Raw genomic sequence first — 18,139 nt, forward strand, 5'->3', positions numbered from 1 at the left:
TGTAATTACATTTTGACTAGGGAGAATGAAAGTTACAGATATCTCCAATTTCACATATCTCTAATCAAAATTCATTTCAAGATATCTAAAACTTCATAATAGATATCTACAGTTAAATTATGACTATCCCTAACTCCAGTTTGCATAGAGATATCTACAACGTCATTTCTTTCCTAGTCAGAACTTAATTTAACATATCTGTAAAGGAACATGTAGATTGAGGTGAATTAAAGATATCTTGAACTTTGTAGATATCTCTAACTGGAATGACAGATATCTGTAATTCACTTAGTGGATATCTGCAACTGAGTTGTAGATATCTGTAATGACAATCCAGAGTTGAGACCAGGACACAGAGTTGCAGTCTTTCATGCTTCTCTGTGCTTCTTTTATTAAAAACCCCATAGAGACTGTGTCTGTCCCTCGACCTACTAAAGTAAAAACTAAAATAAAGTAAATAAACCAATAACAAACAGAAGAGGAGTTAGACATTCTAACTTAATAGAGTCAAATAATAAATAATACCACTTTCAAATGTGGACTATTAAATATAAGGTCTGTTTTAATAAATGATCTTATCTCTGACAATTGTATTGATTTATTCTGTGTAACTGAAACTTGGTTACATGAAGACGATTACATCAGTCTAAATGAATCAACTCCACCCACTCATGCTAATACCCATATTCCTAGAAGAAGGAGGAGTAGCAGCCATTTTTAATACTAGATTATTAATCAATCCCAAACCCAAACCAGGATATTCATCGTTCGAAAGCCTTATTCTTAATCTATCTTATCCTAGTTGTAAATCACAGAAACCAATTATAATAGTCACAGTTTATCGTCCACCTGCACCTTATTCAGAGTTTCTATCAGAGTTCTCTGAGTTCTTATCTGAGTTGGTGCTTAAAACAGATCAAATCATAATTGTAGGGGATTTCAACATCCATGTAGATGTTGACCGTGATAGTCTTAGCTGCGCATTTAACTCGCTGTTGGAATCAATAGGTTTTATTCAACACGTTAATAAACCAACTCATTGCCTTAATCACACCCTCGACCTTGTTTTAACTTATGGTATTGATATTGATAATTTAAACATAGTTCCTCAAAACCCTCTCCTTACTGATCATTATTTACTCACATTTAACTGTTCAATAATGAACTACAATAACATAAATAAGAAATACTGTCTGATAATAATATGAATACATTCAAAGAGACAGTGCAACCTTTATTTAACTCGGTGCCATATGTCAGTACATCTGAAGGTACCTTTTGTGATTTTACTCCCGCCCTCATAGATAACCTTGTTGATAGTACAGCAGCCTCACTGCGTACTACATTAGATCGTGTTGCCCCTCTGAAAAAGAAAGTGGTGAATCAGATGAGACGAGCACCATGGTTTAACTCCAATACTCGTGCTCTTAAACAGACGTTACGTAGATTAGAAAGAAAATGGCGTTCCAGTAACCTAGAGGAACTTCATATAGCCTGGAAAGATGGTTTTGTAGCTTACAAAAAAGCCCTACACAAAGCTAGAGTTGCCTATAATTCTTCTCTAATTGAAGAAAATAAGAATAATCATAGATTTCTTTTCAGCACTGTAGCCAGGCTGACACAGAGCCACAGCTCCACTGAACCATCTATTCCTTTAACACTGAGCAGTGATGACTTTATCAACGTCTTTGTGAATAAAATAACATCAATTAGAGAAAAAATGGATCATTTCCTCCCTCATATTGGGACTGACTCATCTTCTAGCACAAGAGCTTTAGAAGTACCAGGTGCACAGTTAGACAGTTTCTCCCCTATAGATCTCCCTGAGTTATCATCATTAGTTTCATCATCTAAGCCATCAACCTGTCAGTTAGATCCTATCCCCACCAAACTGTTTAAAGATGTGTTTCCTTTAATTAACAACTCTATATTAACTCAAATTAATCTATCCTTATTAACTTTGGCCATCTTGGAAAGAAATACTCCAAGATGGCGGCGCGCACGGACGCAGCGGCTCACGGCTCTCCCTTTTTGTGCTATTTTCTGTGTTTTTCGTTCGTGTTTTTCGTAAGTACGTGTTCAAATCGCTGCTATAGCCGTCAGGACTTACTCGACGTTGGTTTTAGGCATAAGTTACCCACCACAAGTGACTTTCAACGAACTCACAATATACCCGACGACGTCGCGAGGCAACCGGGCTCTCCGTGGATTGTTATCGGGTCCGGCAGGCGTCGGAGACGGCGGAGGGAGAGAAAGCAGAAGCGAGGACGCCGGTCAGGCCTGTTGGTGAAACTCAGGACACAGCCACACAAGCCTCCCCTACCCAGCTTGTTCCTCACAAACGCGAGATCTATGGTTCACAAGATGGACGAGCTGGAACTACAGTTGGCTGGGAATCGCTATGTTAAGAACTGCTGTGTTGTGATTATAACCGAAACCTGGCTTCACCCGCGGATCCCCGACGCCGCAGTAGAGCTAGCTAGCCGCTCTCTCCACCGCTGGGACAGAAACCAAGACTCCGGTAAGAGCAGAGGAGGAGGTCTTTGCATTTACGTACATAATGACTGGTCAAACAATAGCAAAATCATAGATAAACACTGTTCCCCGGACATAGAATACATGTCAGTTAAATGCAGACCACATTATTTACCCAGAGAGCTAACAGTAGTGATAGTTACAGCTGTATACATACCTCCGGATGCTAACGTTAGCATAGCTCTCGCTAGCCTGCTAAAAACAATAAATACACAGCTGCGCGCGCACCCACACGGAGTTCACATTATAGCTGGGGATTTTAATCAGGCGAACCTTAAGACGGTTCTTCCGAAATTTTTTCAGCACGTTAAGTGTCCAACCAGGGGTGCAAACACACTGGATCATGTCTATTCTAACATCAAGCATGCATACAGAGCCATACCACAACCTCATCTAGGCCAGTCAGATCACCTCTCTCTGCTCCTTACCCCGGCATACACCCCTCTCAGGAGGAGAACTACACCTCTCAAAAAGACTGTTACAACCTGGCCGGACGATGCACTCTCTCAGCTACAGGACTGTTATGCGAACACTCAGTGGGAGGTATTTGAACACCAGGACCTGGCAGAGCACACAGAAGCAGTACTGTCATACATCAGGTACTGCATTGGGAACGTCACTGTGGAAAAGAGCATCAGGGTTTTTCCCAACCAGAAACCCTGGATGACCAGCCAGGTCCGAATGCTGCTCAGGAAGCGTGACGCTGCCTTCAAGTCAGGTGACAGGGAACTGTACAGTGCCTCCAGAGCAGACCTGAAGAGAGGAATCAAGGATGCTAAGTCGGCCTACAAGAAGAGGATAGAGGACCACCTCTCTGATAACAACCCGCGACAGGTGTGGCAAGGCATACAGCATATCACAAACTTCAGGGGCTGTAACATCACACCTGGGAACCCAGACGCCTCGCTGGCAGAGGAGCTGAACTGCTTCTTCGCAAGATTTGAGAAAACTGAGCCCCATACAGCCTCACCACCTCCGCAGCCACCAGCACCCAGCACCGTCACACTGACTGTACAGGATTCTGAAGTGAGACGGGTGCTAAGAGCAGTAAACCCAAGGAAGGCAGCTGGCCCGGACGGGATACCAGGGAAGGTGCTCAAAGCCTGTGCAGACCAGCTCTCACAAGTTTTCACCTGCATCTTCAACCGTTCCCTGTCTCAAGCCACCATCCCATCCTGCCTGAAGACAGCTACAATCATCCCCGTGCCAAAGAAATCATCCACAGACAGCCTCAACGACTACCGCCCAGTCGCCCTAACACCGGTCATCATGAAGTGCTTTGAGAGGCTGGTTCTTCACCACATCAAAGACAGCCTTCCTCAGACCTTCGATCCACATCAGTTTGCTTATAGAGCAAACAGATCCACGGAGGATGCCATAGCCATAGCTCTCCACACTGCGCTGAGCCACCTGGAACACCAGGGGAGCTATGTGAGGCTACTCTTCATCGATTACAGCTCAGCCTTCAACACAATCATCCCGGACATTCTGGTCAGTAAACTTGTGGATTTAGGCCTCCACCCACACACCTGTTCATGGATAAAAGACTTCCTCACGAACCGTCCACAGACTGTTAAACTTGGTAACCACATCTCCTCCACCCGCACACTCAGCACCGGCTCTCCACAGGGGTGTGTGCTGAGCCCACTACTGTACTCCCTCTACACCCATGACTGTAGCCCAACCCACCTTGGCAACACCATCGTCAAGTTTGCAGACGACACCACTGTGGTTGGACTAATCTCAGGGGGAGATGAGTCTGCTTACAGGGATGAGATCCTAAAGTTGACAACGTGGTGTTCAGCGAACAACCTGGCACTGAATGCCACAAAGACAAAGGAAATCGTCATCGACTTCAGGAGGCACCGCGCAGACCCAGCTCCCCTCTACATCAACGGTGTCTGTGTAGAGAGGGTCCAGACCTTCAAGTTCCTGGGCACCGTCATCTCGGCTGACCTCTCCTGGACCCCGAACATCACGGAGATCACCAAGAAGGCCCAACAACGCCTGCACTTCCTGAGAGTGCTCAGGAAAAACAACCTGGATGAGAAGCTGCTGGTGAACTTCTACCGCTCTTCCATAGAGAGCCTGCTGCTGTACTGCATCACAGTGTGGTACGCCAGCTGCACTGAAGCAGACAGGAAGGGTCTTCAGAGAGTCATCAACGCAGCACAGAGGATCATCGGCTGCACTCTCCCCTCCCTAAAGGACATTTACCACTCTCGCTGCCTGAACAGAGCGAGGAACATTGTTAAGGACAGTTCCCACCCCGGCTTTCATCTGTTCGACATGCTGCCCTCTGGCAGACGCTACAGGTGTGTCCGAGCTCGGACAAATAGACTTAAGGACAGCTTCTTCCCCAGAGCCATAACCACACTGAACATGGACATGCACTGACCATCCTACCTCTACCACATACTCTCACACATTCTGGCATGTGCAATACTACATTTCATCCTGAAATGCTTATTTATTTAATAATTTACTCCACACTATGCAATACTTATATACTGTGCACTACTTATATTGTATATACAGATTTTTATCCTGCTTAAATTACATTCCAACTGTGCAATATCTGTATTCTTAAATGGTACCCTGCTAAAATCACTTTCATACTGTGTAAATGTTTATATTTCTATTTTTATATACTGCAAAATTACATTTCACTCTGTGATATTTATATTCTATATGCTGCTAAAATCATATCTCACACTGTGATATTTATATTTCTATATTTCATATACTGTTAAAAAAAAAAAAAAAAAAATACACTTCATACTGTGGAAATAGTCTTATTTATTATTTTTTATACCCTGCTATGGGTCACGTCTCATAGAAATGCACTTTTTATATTTAAACCCTGCTACAGACCTGCTATTTCATATTGTGCAATAAGAATTTGATGGCTGTATATCCTTTTAATGTAGTACGCTGCAACTGAAAACCCACCTCACGTTAACTAGGGTCACTTTTTCTTTTTAATGTCCTTGACCCATACACTGGTTGTTGTTGTTGTTGTTGTTATTGTTCTTCGTTGTTAGCTGTATGCACTTTCAAGGTGAAGTCAAGTAAATCTCGTTGTACAACTTGTATAATGACAATAAAGGCATTCTATTCTATTCTATTCTATAACTGGATATGTGCCCCAAACGTTTAAAGTAGCAGATATTAAACCCCTTCTAAAAAAAGCGACCCTTGACCCAGATATTTTAGCTAATTACCGACTCCAGTGTTAGCTTCTCTACACTGGCTCCACCCACAGTTTAGAATTCAATTTAAAATCCTCCTCCTCACGTACAAAGCACTTAATGGTCAGGCCCCTTCATACCTGAAAGACCTAGTCTTACCCTAACACCCTAATAGACCACTTAGGTCACAAAATACAGGTTTACTTGTGGTTCCCAGAGTCTGTAAGAGTAGAATGGGAGGCAGAGCCTTTAGTTACCAGGCTCCTCCTCTCCTGTGGAACCAGCTTCCAATGACAGTTCGGGAGGCGGAGCCTCTCTGTAGTTAAAGTTAAACTTAAAACTTTCCTTTTTGATAAAGCTTATAGTTAGAGCTGGTTCAGGGAAACCTGGACCATCTCTTAGTTCTGCTGCTATAGAACTAAACTGCACATTCACTCTCTCACACTCAGCATTTGATTATGACTTTTTATATATTTACCATAGGGTTGGGGATTTTTCGGAGGGCTGTGGTGCCGGAAGTGACGTGATGAATTGCATGTGTGTCGGCGAGTGTGTTTGCGACTGTGTGAGCAGTGCAGGCTTCATGCACGCACACACACACACACACACACACACACACACACACACGAGACCACTGATGGAGCAAACTATTGTGACGCTTGATTTATTCTGAAGCTCCTGTGCAACTCACTGTATTGTTATTTTCTCTTTATTATTAATAAAAAAACCAGGGTTTTGATAAACAAACACAATTAAAACAGTAATGGAGTACAGTATAACTATGATGACTAAATATTATCTGGACACAACACAACAATGATCTGTCTGAGTTCTAATACCATGATCATCTGCAAAGGCAGGGTCTCTGACTCTGTTGGACATGTAGTGCAGGATGTTTGACAGAATGAATGAAGCAAACTCTGAAACAGTGTCGGTGCTTCAGTCGGTTGCTATGGCTGCAGTTGTCCACCAGGTGTCACTGAAGTGTTGAATCTTTTTCGACACCACTGACAGGAAGTGCCCACGACTACTGACCCCAAACATGACCAGCTCTTCATTTTAGTGACCCATATATGCGGCCTTGTATGGAACCGGGTTGAGGTTCCTGGCTTCCTTAAAGACTAAACCATCAGGACCTCATGACATGATAAACCGTGGTAACGCTTTACAGTAAAGGGCCACGACATGTGAGTAGTTACCGTACAGAGAAAAATGAATGTGGAAGTAAATCTGTGTCGTCGGATTTTAAAATAAAAAAGCCACTGAAATGATGGATCTGAATGTTTGGACTCTGAACGTAACTCTTTATTTTTCAATGTTCATCAATTCAACGTTAAAAAATTCAATGTATACATTAACTTCCATAATTGAACCATTATTGAATCAAATTTAATTTTATATTATATTCATTGTTTGTTCGTCTCTGTCCTTTTATTGTGAAATTCCCTCTTATTTGAAGGCTTTTCTTTCCTTTTCTTTCTTTCTTTCATCATTCAGCTGATAAACTTGTGACTGGAGGAAGGTCAGGTTTTTGTTTGTCTTTCTTGTCTTCAGAAAATGTTTGGACAACGTCCTGCGGAGAACATGGAGCTGTGAGTGTCGTCTGTCCAGGAAACTGTCTCATAAAGCATCAACTAACAGGAAGTCCTTCAGCTCTGGTATGATGGAGAGTCACCAACAGTCACACATTCACATGTTTCAGTGTCTGGAACATGTCCTTGGGTTAAACTTCAGGTTAAGTTTTCAGCAACTGACAAGATTAAATCAAAGCTTTAGAGAGAAATTCAGATGTGAAGTTTCCTGAACGCATCGTCACATGTGATCACTGTGTGTGCTGTGTGATGTGGGCGGAGCAGCAGAGAACACACTGACCCCAGTGGAAGTGGAGTGTGTGACCAGAGTCAGAGCTCTGCAGGCAGCGCAGCATGAGGGAGCTGAACAGAGACAGGGAGGGAGGGGCTGGCACAGCTGGAAGTAAGAAAGAGAAGGACCAGGTATGTACACACACACACACACACACACACACATGCAGTGAGAGAATGTCACGTGACGTCACCTGTTGTTTTCTGACGATGACTGAAATGATGAAGAGGAGGTGATAAAGATAGAAACGACGTCAATCACAGTTTGTTTTGGTGCAGCGTTCTGAAGCGTTACATGAATGTGGTTGAACACAGACGTGTAGATCTTCTTCTTCTTCTTCTTCTTGTTGTTGCTGTTGTGCGGGTTGAGACTTGTCAGAGCCTGAGGCTGCAGTCTGTTCTGAAGCCTGAGTTAAGGTTTGTAAACTGTGTCAGTCCAGTATCAGAATACAGTTTCTGACAGGAAACTAAAGTTAGTCTCACTTAGTAACTGTCTCACTCTCCCGCTCCTGCTGCTGCCTCCATCAGTTCAAATATGTTGTTTTGTGACTTTAGTGTTTAAATAAATGACAACTTTGGTTTGTGGTCAGAAAACACTAGTGATAAACCAGGTTTAGTATATGGACGTGTCATGTGACATGGAATGGATGAATAACAACAATGCGCCTCCTTCATTCTGATGAAAACTATACCTCCTGTTTTCAGTTGTTCTCATTGTGTGCAGTGCTCAGTATTGTTTGTTTACTTCCTGCATGTGCAGAGATTATTAGTTCCAGCTTAAAGCTTTGCTTTAAATGTAAAGAGGCGGGGCTTATTTGAAGGGCTAGCTCAGTGTTTGACTGACTGTACTGTGTGTGCAGCTCTGAGACATGGACACTCACTGTCAGCAGCAGGGACACAAGGAAACTAAATACTGAGCTATTTATGTCTGCACCAGCTTCAGTGTTCTCCTCCTCCTCCTCCTCCTTCTTCTTCTTCTTCTTCTTTGTCGTTCAGCTTCTCTCTTTAGGAGTCAACACAGCGAATCCTTTGCCTCCATCTGTCCACCTCCGACTGCCTTGATGTCCTCTAGCTTCAGTCTCTAATATCTAAAGAATACGTTTGCATGAACTTTCACCAGGAACCAGGAACAGAAGCATTTGGCAGATTTAGTTCAGTGTTATTGTTGTGTGTGTGACAGTGACCTTGACTTGACAACGATTCTGTTGTAAACAGGAGTGACATTGTTGAACAGCTGGATCATCACGCTAACGTGAGTTCCCTGTGAAAGTCCCTGCACAAGTGAAGATGCTTCGATTGTTGTTGGAAGAACCAACGGTCGACAGGATTAGATTTGAGGGACAGCTCACATGAGGACAGTTGGTGTAACAGAAGAAGACACACGGGAGAGGACAAGATGGAGGCAGATGATCCACGGTGGCGACACAGATAAAGCATCTTGTATATTTGTGTCGGTTTCATCGATCAACAAAAGCAGGTCATGGGTGACGGTAGCGCAGTGGTACTACACACTGTCTTTCAACTGGAAGGTTGTGGGTTCCATTCCTGACTCTGCTAGTCTACATGTGAGTGGATATGAGGTGTGGACGCTAACATTTACATAACATTAACTGAGCGTCACTGTCAAACAGCTGATCCCTGAACTTGCTCTCTCCTGTCGTGTGCTCTGTTTTTTGATGCCTCACTCAAGACAACAGACCTAGAAATAATGGTTTGTTTAGCCAGACCCTCAGACCCTCAGACCCTCAGACAGGAACCATGGAACCATGGAACCACGGAGATTTGTTGTACCAGAGGAATGTGGTTTTCCAAACACAGATATTCTGATTCCAGTGTTTCCTTCCTGATGCAGTTGATTACAAACCTGGAACTTGGAACCGATCCACCTGCAGTGCATTCAAAAAAACCATAGAATTTATCTGTATGACACTGACTTTGTGTAAATCTTATGATTTCTATAACTTTATATTCCACAAATACAAAGAATAAAAAGCACAGAGCTTCTTGTTTTATCTACTTTTACAGTCATAACTGAAGCAGGTGCAGTTTAAAGAGATGCATGGCTCTGTATTTAACCTTTGCTCAACTGAACACACTATTACAGCCAAACTACAACATTATTTTATTATATCTTTAATGGCTCTCTTACTGGATAAAACGCCAACAAGTTTTTTTTTAGTTTCGTTTAAAAACGTAGCACCAGTTGATGTGTCAGTCATCGGAAAAAGATCTAAAACGAACATGTGGGTGTTTATTAAATTAAAATATCATATTATGACATATATTCAGGTTTGTTTTTTAAACTGAAATTTGAGCTTTAATCCAAAACCCTCTCAGGGTTCTGCAGTCTACTTTAAACACTGTTCTAGCTTTGTATCAGTGAACAGGTTGTACATGAAAGGAGAAATCCAATCACAGGTCAGGGTGCATCCATCCATCTTCTACTGCTTTATCCTCCACATGAGGGTCGTGGGGGGAACTGTGACAGTTCTCCATCACAAACAACCATTCACTCTCTCACACCTATGGGCAACTTAGAGTGACCAACTCACCTAATCCCCATATTGCATGTTTTTGGACTGTGGGAGGAACCCGGAGAACCCGGAGAAAACCCACGCACACACGGGGAGAACATGTGACCTCCATGCAGAAAGACCTTGTTCCAACCGGGTCACAAACTTGGGTGTTGAGTCATACTTTTGAGAAATGATCTCATAATTATGATTTAGTATAGTAATCATTTTCATAATAATAGACTTTATATGTCGTAATTAAAAGTCAAGAGACACTTTTACTTTTTCATAATTATGACTTTGTTTCTCTATTATGAGATACTTTTTGAGATTGTGTCTCATTAATATGCGTAACATATCACATAAGTAACATAAGTACGTGTGAGACTGATGTTTGTGTCCTCGTCTTTTCCTGCACACAGAGCTGGATTCCCAAGATCATTAAGAGACGAGTGTGCACCACGTTTGTCGAGGACTCTTTCAGGTAATCTCTCGTCATCTGTCTTTTATAAACTCGTCAGCCTCACGTTTTGTAATGATGGACATATATGATTCAGTGGATTCAGCTCCTTCACTAGAAAACATCACGATGCCTCCATGAGCACAGCCCCGACTGAACGTCTGTGAAGACCAGACACCATTTTACACCCATTCTAAGTTTGTGTTTGTGTGTGTGTGTTGTGCGTCAGTAATGGAGCGCTGTGTCAGTGTGGTGGAGTGCAGGAGGGTCACGACTCTGTGGCCACAGCAGACTTCTTTGGCTCAGCGATTGTCACTCAGTGGGAGAGCAGACATCACTCCTCAGAGAGCTCTACTGACGCCTTTGGAGAGGTGCAGTTCGCTGGTGCTGGACGCAGACACAGTCATGTGAGTGACACACAAGACTAACCATAACCTTAACCTTAACCTTAACCATAACCAATACTCAAATACTAGAACATGACGTACGGTTTTATTGAACTTTCAACTTTCCAGACAAATGAAGTTTGTTCACTTGCATGTGGCCCAAGGGAGGTCTTCAGGGGGGCAGTCCTTGAGTAACTAACTGGCACCGCCCATTCCCTTTGGACACACCTGGATAAAAGACGGAGAAGCTTAAATCAATGAAACGACAGACTCCTGTGTTTGTTTCTATCATCACAAAACAGTACTGTCATTTAACTACTGTCTATAATATGTTTATTTAAATGGGCAAATACACATATTTAGGAGGACCAACAACATCTTCATATACTTACACAAATGCAAACAAATCCTGGAAAGGACTTGACGTTGATGTTGACATTCTCTTCTTCTTCACGTCGGTTTGCGAGACCTCCTTAATAAGAATGAGTCAACTTGACTATTACTAATTAAAGTGTGTGCACAACGACAAAAAAGAATGAAGATGTTGCAGATATACTTTTGCTTTGTTGTGTAACAAAGGAAGGTGTCTGTGTGGCTAGTGGGAACACAAAATGTGAAAATGTGTTTTTATAATTCATGTAAAATTCATTCTCTCTAACATCTGCTCAAAGAGTAATAAAGTGATAAAAAAGGAAAAACGATGATGATGAAAAGGAAGAATAAAGGTGGAGGAGGGGAGGAGGTCAGTCAATCAGGCTTCCAAGATGGCCGCACGCACACATCCGCGTTAATCTGTCACAGTTGTTTTAAGAGGATTTTAAAGGGTTCTTAAAACGACTTTAATGACTTATCATTACGTTTTTTATTGTCCCGTTTAAAATCTTTTTAACCTTTTTTATAAATCAAGGGGCTGACATGGAGGCGTTACCACAGGTAGCCTACCTGCCGCTGCTGTGTTTTGGTCTCAGCTTAGCAGGTCCCATCCCGGACCCCTGTGTAGCGTTTTGTGCTGTCTCGTCGCTAGGGATCTGTCCAACTGCTGTGGGCCTGCCGTCAGAAGTGGTCCAGGTTGTGCTCTACGCTGCCCGACAGGTGTTTTTTCTGCCAAGAGGCACTGTTCAGGTGGTCTGGGTTGTGGAGCTGGGAGCTGCTTCTGCTGCTGACCTCCGGCGTCTCTGGACATATCGGAGTTTCCTTTTGCCGGATCCCGATCTTTGTTGGCCCCTGGTTGTTGGGTTGGATCCTCCCGGGATCGAAAGCCGCTGTTCGCCGAAAGACAGGTGATCAACTGCCGCTGGCTGGTTAGAAGAGGCTGGGCTGTTGGTGTCTGGTGGCTGCAGGCAGGTGGGTCTCGTGCCAATGCCGATGAGGAGATCTGCCGAGGCATCGGAGTCTGTTTTTGCCGCTGACGGCTTTGGCCCCTGCGACGGGAGACTGCCGGCCGATTGCAGCTGGAATTTGCTTGGCCGCTGGGTTCTGCTGGCTGTGCGCCGCTCGCTGCTGAAGCTTGTTGGCTGTAGCAGCTAACCACCGGAGCCTGTTAGCTGCCGAAACAGGGCCATTTGTCGCGCTCCAAGACTTCTTCTTATTGTTGCTTTTGTTTTCTTCTTCTTTTGTCGGTGTATCCGGAGACAGTAACAATGAGGCAAATTTTCACACTGTTTGTTGTATTTTCGTTTGCTTCCCGTGGGTCTGTGTTGTCGAGCTGTGGTGGTGGGGTGCGCAGACACGCCCCCTGTCCACCTTGGGGTCCTTCCAGGTCAGTGACATGCACCTGGCCATTAGCCGTTGATAAACTGGCCCTGCATCCGCTGCTGTCCTACTGTCCGCCAGGACAAATTCATGTACATTTCCTTCGTTTGATATGTTTATTTGTCTTTTCGTACAGAAATTTCACTTTTTGACCTGGTAAATTCCAATATTGATGACAAGGTGTCAACTTCTAATGTAAAACGAAAATGTTTTATCCTCTTCTTTTATTATCAGGCAATGTTCAGCCTAACCCTGGCCCTTTCCAGAAAAATATTACTACCCCTATTGAATTTAGAGCCAGATCAGGCCTTGGCATCTTACATCTGAATGTCCGGAGCCTGCTTCCTAAAATTGATACAGTTAAGATTTGGGTACAGTCAACTGAAACTGATATTCTTGTGTTATCTGAAACCTGGTTGGGTAAATCAGTCTCAAATTGGGATATTTCTATAAATGGTTACAATGTCTTTCGCTGTGATCGTCCGAGGAAAGGTGGAGGTGTAGCCATTTATATCAAAAATAAGTTTCATGCTACTCTCCTCTCCTCTTTGTCTATTAGCAAACAGTTTGAACTTCTGGCATTGAAACTTCAATTTCAACAAGGACAGTCCCTTACATTACATTACATTACATTACATTACATTACATGTCATTTTATCCAAAGCGACTTACAAAAGTGCATTTAAACATTTGGGTACAAATAAGAGCTAGAAGTAAGTAAGAGCTTCAAGTAGATCAAACTATGAAGTGCTAGTCATAAGTGCGATGTACAAGTTTTTTTTTTTGTCGTCTTAGTCGGAAGAAATGTGTTTTTAGTCGGCGGCGGAAGATGTGGAGGCTTTCAGCTGTCCGGATGTCGATGGGGAGATCGTTCCACCATTTGGGAGCGAGGACAGTGAACAGTCTCGAGTTCTGCGAGTGCCTCTGCGATCCTCACAGATCCTTACAGTTATAGGCTGTTATAGACCCCCCTCAGCCTGCAGTGAGGCTCTAAGTTCCCTAAAAAACTGTGTCGCAGGGTTAAACTCTGGTGAGCTTGTTTTGGTAGGGGATCTAAACCTTGATTGGTTGTCTTCAGCCTCGGACGGCCTGAAATCTATATCTGACTCAATGAATCTAAGTCAATTAATAGATAGTCCAACTCGGCCTAACATTAAATGTCCTTTTAGATCGACGATCCTTGATCTAGTAATAACAAATGCCCCCCACAAATATACTGATGTTGGTGTTTTTGGGAACGATCTGAGTGACCATTGTGCTATTGCAGTGGTCAGAAATGCCAAACTCTCCAAAGCTAAACCACAAATTTTACTCAAAAGAGATTTTAAAAATTTTCATGAGCAGGCTTTTTTTGCACGATCTGTCTACTGTTCAGTGGAAACGAATCTCCCTCTTGAAGATAATAAACAAACATGCTCCATTACGAAAATTTAGAGTTAAACTTTTTAACCATTTCAATACTTATATTTGGGACTCTGGAGGCCCTACCAGTCGCCAAAGTGTGGAAAAAGAATACTCAGTCATGTTTTCGTGGTCCCCCTAAGTGTAAGTATAGACGATAAACACTCGATGTTGAATTCCCTGCGCTTATGACGGCAGCATGCGCATGTTACCGCCCCACCAGTAAGTTTACTTGGAGAGCTCCACCTTAGCTCCACCTTGTCCCTGCGAGAGTGCAGGCGAGGGAGGAAGAGCGGTATTATGTCAACGCGGAGGGACAAGTGTTCTGTTGGTGGCTGCAGAGTGGAGCACAGTGTTTTACAGAGGATTTTATATATGAAGCTAATGTGCCGGATAAAGTCAGCAAATGTGTGTTTGTGTGTTCGCACCACTTCACATCAGACTGTGACCAGCGGTCGCCGTATTTAGTCAGGGGACGTATTTCACCGACGTACAAACACACACATTGTTAAGAAAAGGTCACATAGAGCTCATAACTGACCATTCTGACACGTCCTAATTAAACATATTTGTTCAGTACGTCCTCCATGACCGGAGCACAGACTCAGTCTGATACAGTCACATACAGCAGCTGTTTATGCAGCTCGCCGCTGACGATCAGCGGTGCTGTACTCTCTGTGAAAATCAGTTAGGGGCATAGGGACAGCACAACGATAAGCGAGCAGCGAGCTGCCTAAACTGTCGCTGTATGTGTGAGTGCCGTCACAGGAACAGACCTCCGACACATAGATACTTAGGGACAGCACCGCTGATCGCCAGCTCGCCGGAGCACCGGAGCTGGTCAGCGGTGGCGATCAGCGGTGGCGAGGTCTCCGGAGCACAGTCTCCGGTCTGATACAGTCACATACAGCGGCAGTTTATTCAGCTCGCCGCGCGCCGCTGGCGATCAGTGGTGCTGTCCCTAAGTGTTTTTAACTGATTTACAGTTGGACAGTGTTCGGCTCTATCCTTATGTAGGACGTCTCTTCCTGTGACAGCACTCTCGCTGTTTTCTGAGCATGCTGCCATGTTGATATTGTCAGAGAACTAGTAGAGGGAGGAGGAGACGAATAGGGTTGTAAAGCCCTGTAAAGAGAACAAATCAGAAACCCCCTGGAAGAAGTGGGTGTGTGTTTGCCTGTGTCTCATTTGCATATAAAGGGACCATGCACGAAAACCGAGCGTTCTGAAAGGGGCGGGTTTAGCCAAGTTATTGAACTGCTATGATGCTTCATCCTTATAGTATTTTGACCAAAGGAACATGTCACTGACATGTTCATTAGGACACCAGGGAACTATTTTAATGGGGGAAATAGGGTATAATATGTCCACTTTAAGGGGCTAAATAATCCCTGGTTTTCCACTAATATTGGAAACCTCCTCAAAGAAAGAGATCATGCCTGGGTCAGAGCACGAAAAACAAAAAAAGAGGTTGACTGGCAAATGTTTCGTCAGCTCCGCAATAAATGCACCTCCCTCATAAAGAAGGCTAAATCTGAATTTTATATTTCAGAAACTACCAAAAACCTGAATGACCCCAAGAAAGTTTGGAAAGTTGTGAGAGGTGTTTCTGGTACTACTACTTCCAGTGAACTGCCACCTTTTTTAGTCAAAGATTCTGTACACCTGACTAATAAATGTGCCATGCTAAATTATTTTAATGAACATTTTATCACAGCAGGGCACTTGTTTGATTCTTTAAATCGTGATTTTAAAAACACTGTTTTAAATAACGACTCTACTGTTGTAAGCCATCCCCCTGTTGATTATGTTTTTAATTTTGAACACGTGTCTATTTTTGAGGTCTGTAGTGCATTGGAAAAATTGGATCCCAAAAAATCAGCTGGTCCTGATGGTTTGGATCCATTTTTTCTAAAGCTGGCTGCTGATTTAATTGCTGAGCCTCTAACTGGTATTTTTAACTTAAGCCTTAGCAGAAACCAACTTCCTAAAATTTGGAAATGTGCGTTTGTCCTCCCACTGCTTAAAGGAGGCGAACCCTCAAACGCGAACAATTACAGGCCTATTTCAAAATTATGCATTTTGGCGAAGGTATTGGAAAAATTGGTTTGCGATCAGTTGAAGGACTTTTTGGAATCTAACAACATTCTAAACTCTCTTCAATCAGGTTTTAGGAAGCAACACAGCACTGCTACTGCTGTCCTAAAAGTTTTAAATGATGTCTTTGAGGCAGTTTTGTGTTGCCCTGTTCATTGACCTGTCCAAGGCATTTGACACTGTGGATCCCAATATTTTGCTAGATACTCTCATCAGAAAAGGAATCTCCACACAAGCTACTACTTGGGTAAAAGATTATTTGGCAAATAGGACACAATGTGTTCAGATGGCTGGAGTTAGTTCCACTTTTTTTGAGGTCACAAAAGGTGTACCTCAAGGCTCAGTCCTAGGACCACTTTTGTTTACAATTTATATTAACGATCTGTGTGCAAACTTGTCCAATGCAATTCACACATTACATTACATGTCATTTAGCAGACGCTTTTATCCAAAGCGACTTACAATGGAATCAAGTACAATTAGCCAGGGGTGGAATCGAACTTGCGACCATGATGTCTTTGGTACACAAGGTAGGGTCTTAACCACTGAGCCACTCCACCCCCCCACACCATTTTTATGCTGATGATACAGTCATTTATTGCGCTTCACGTTCAATTGCACAAGCATTCACATTTTTGCAATCCGCCTTTGATACAGTGCAGAATAATCTGGAGAAATTGAAACTGAAACTGGTTTTAAATGCTGAAAAATCCAAAATAATGTTTTTTTCAAACTCATCTGTTCCCATGGAACAAATCCCTTCAATTAGAACTTCCCATGACAGAGCTCTTGAGCTGGTTACCAGTTATAAGTACCTGGGACTTATTATTGATGGGGAGCTATCTTTCAAAGTGCATGTTAGAAATTTGCTTTCTAAATTAAGGCTGAAGGTCGGTTTCTTTTATAGAAACAAGTCTTGTTTCTCCCTCAGAGCTAGGAAGGTCCTGATATCAGCGACATTCTTACCAATACTTGACTATGGTGATGTTGTGTACATGTTTGCCAGTTGCCAGTTGCCTACAGTCTTTGACTCATCACTGGTTCATCACTGGCTGTAGCCGCCTCACCCACCACTGTGAACTGTATGCCAAAGCTTCCATGTCTTCTCTGTCTGACAGACGCTACACACACTGGATGACTCTGGTCTATAAGGCTCTTCTCGGCTTGGTTCCTACTTATTTAAGTACTATTTAAGTACTATTATTTTCCTATTATTTAAGTCTTCAGTGGACCAGAAGCCATTATGCCTTACGTTCAAATGATATTTTGCACTTGTCTGCCTCATGTGTTCGGACCGAAAAGGGAAAAAAAGCTTTCAGTTTCTCTGCCCCCTCTGCTTGGAATACCCTCCAAACTGAACTCAAATTGTATGCTCTTATTTCACTGGGAGCTTTCCGCTCCATCTTAAAAGATAGACAACAAAAATCCATCGAACAGTGCCTGTGTTCTTAAAATTGTTACTGTGACCTTTCTCTACCTGTTACTTTCTATATTTGTATTGCAGTTGCTGCCTTCCTGTTTTTATTGAACTATGATGTGTGCTGCTGCCTTTCTTGGTCAGGTCGCCCTTGTGAAAGAGATCTTGATCTCAATGGGTCTTTTATCTGGTTAAATAAAGGAGAAATAAAATAAATAAAATAAAAAGAAATGAGACGCGTGAGTCCGTCGCTAACGGGCGTGAAGACGTTCCTCTTCAGTTTACTGCATTTTCACTGTGGTGACGTGACCGTCGTCTAACACCATCTGCTCTGATCTCTTTCCCATTTACTCCAAGTGAAGAATGCAGAGTCACAGGTGGAACCAGTTCTGAGGATCTAATGACCACACATTCACTAACAGGTCGCAACATGAGCTGTGCACTGACTGCAGGATACAATTCCTCACAGACTCCTTTTCCACCATAAGAGAACCTGGTGCTGGTTCTTTATATACCAGAACTGCC

The 18,139-nt window shown here is 43.1% G+C and overlaps 1 protein-coding gene across 1 annotated transcript in view; it reads left to right on the top strand.

Annotated features, from left to right (window-relative positions):
- The first annotated feature begins 7,609 nt into the window (after nucleotides 1–7,609).
- Nucleotides 7,610–18,139, top strand: part of LOC122785332 (transient receptor potential cation channel subfamily M member 4-like) — a 33,481-nt gene continuing 22,951 nt past the window's right edge. The window contains exons 1-3 of the mRNA XM_044051077.1: nucleotides 7,610–7,720; nucleotides 10,524–10,585; nucleotides 10,791–10,968. Of these exons, the coding sequence (XP_043907012.1) occupies nucleotides 7,652–7,720; nucleotides 10,524–10,585; nucleotides 10,791–10,968 (309 nt within the window). The 5' untranslated portion in view covers nucleotides 7,610–7,651. The remainder of the gene's footprint in view (nucleotides 7,721–10,523; nucleotides 10,586–10,790; nucleotides 10,969–18,139) is intronic.

The sequence above is a fragment of the Solea senegalensis genome, linkage group LG19 (genome assembly GCF_019176455.1).
Source record: "Solea senegalensis isolate Sse05_10M linkage group LG19, IFAPA_SoseM_1, whole genome shotgun sequence".
Lineage (NCBI taxonomy): Eukaryota > Metazoa > Chordata > Actinopteri > Pleuronectiformes > Soleidae > Solea > Solea senegalensis.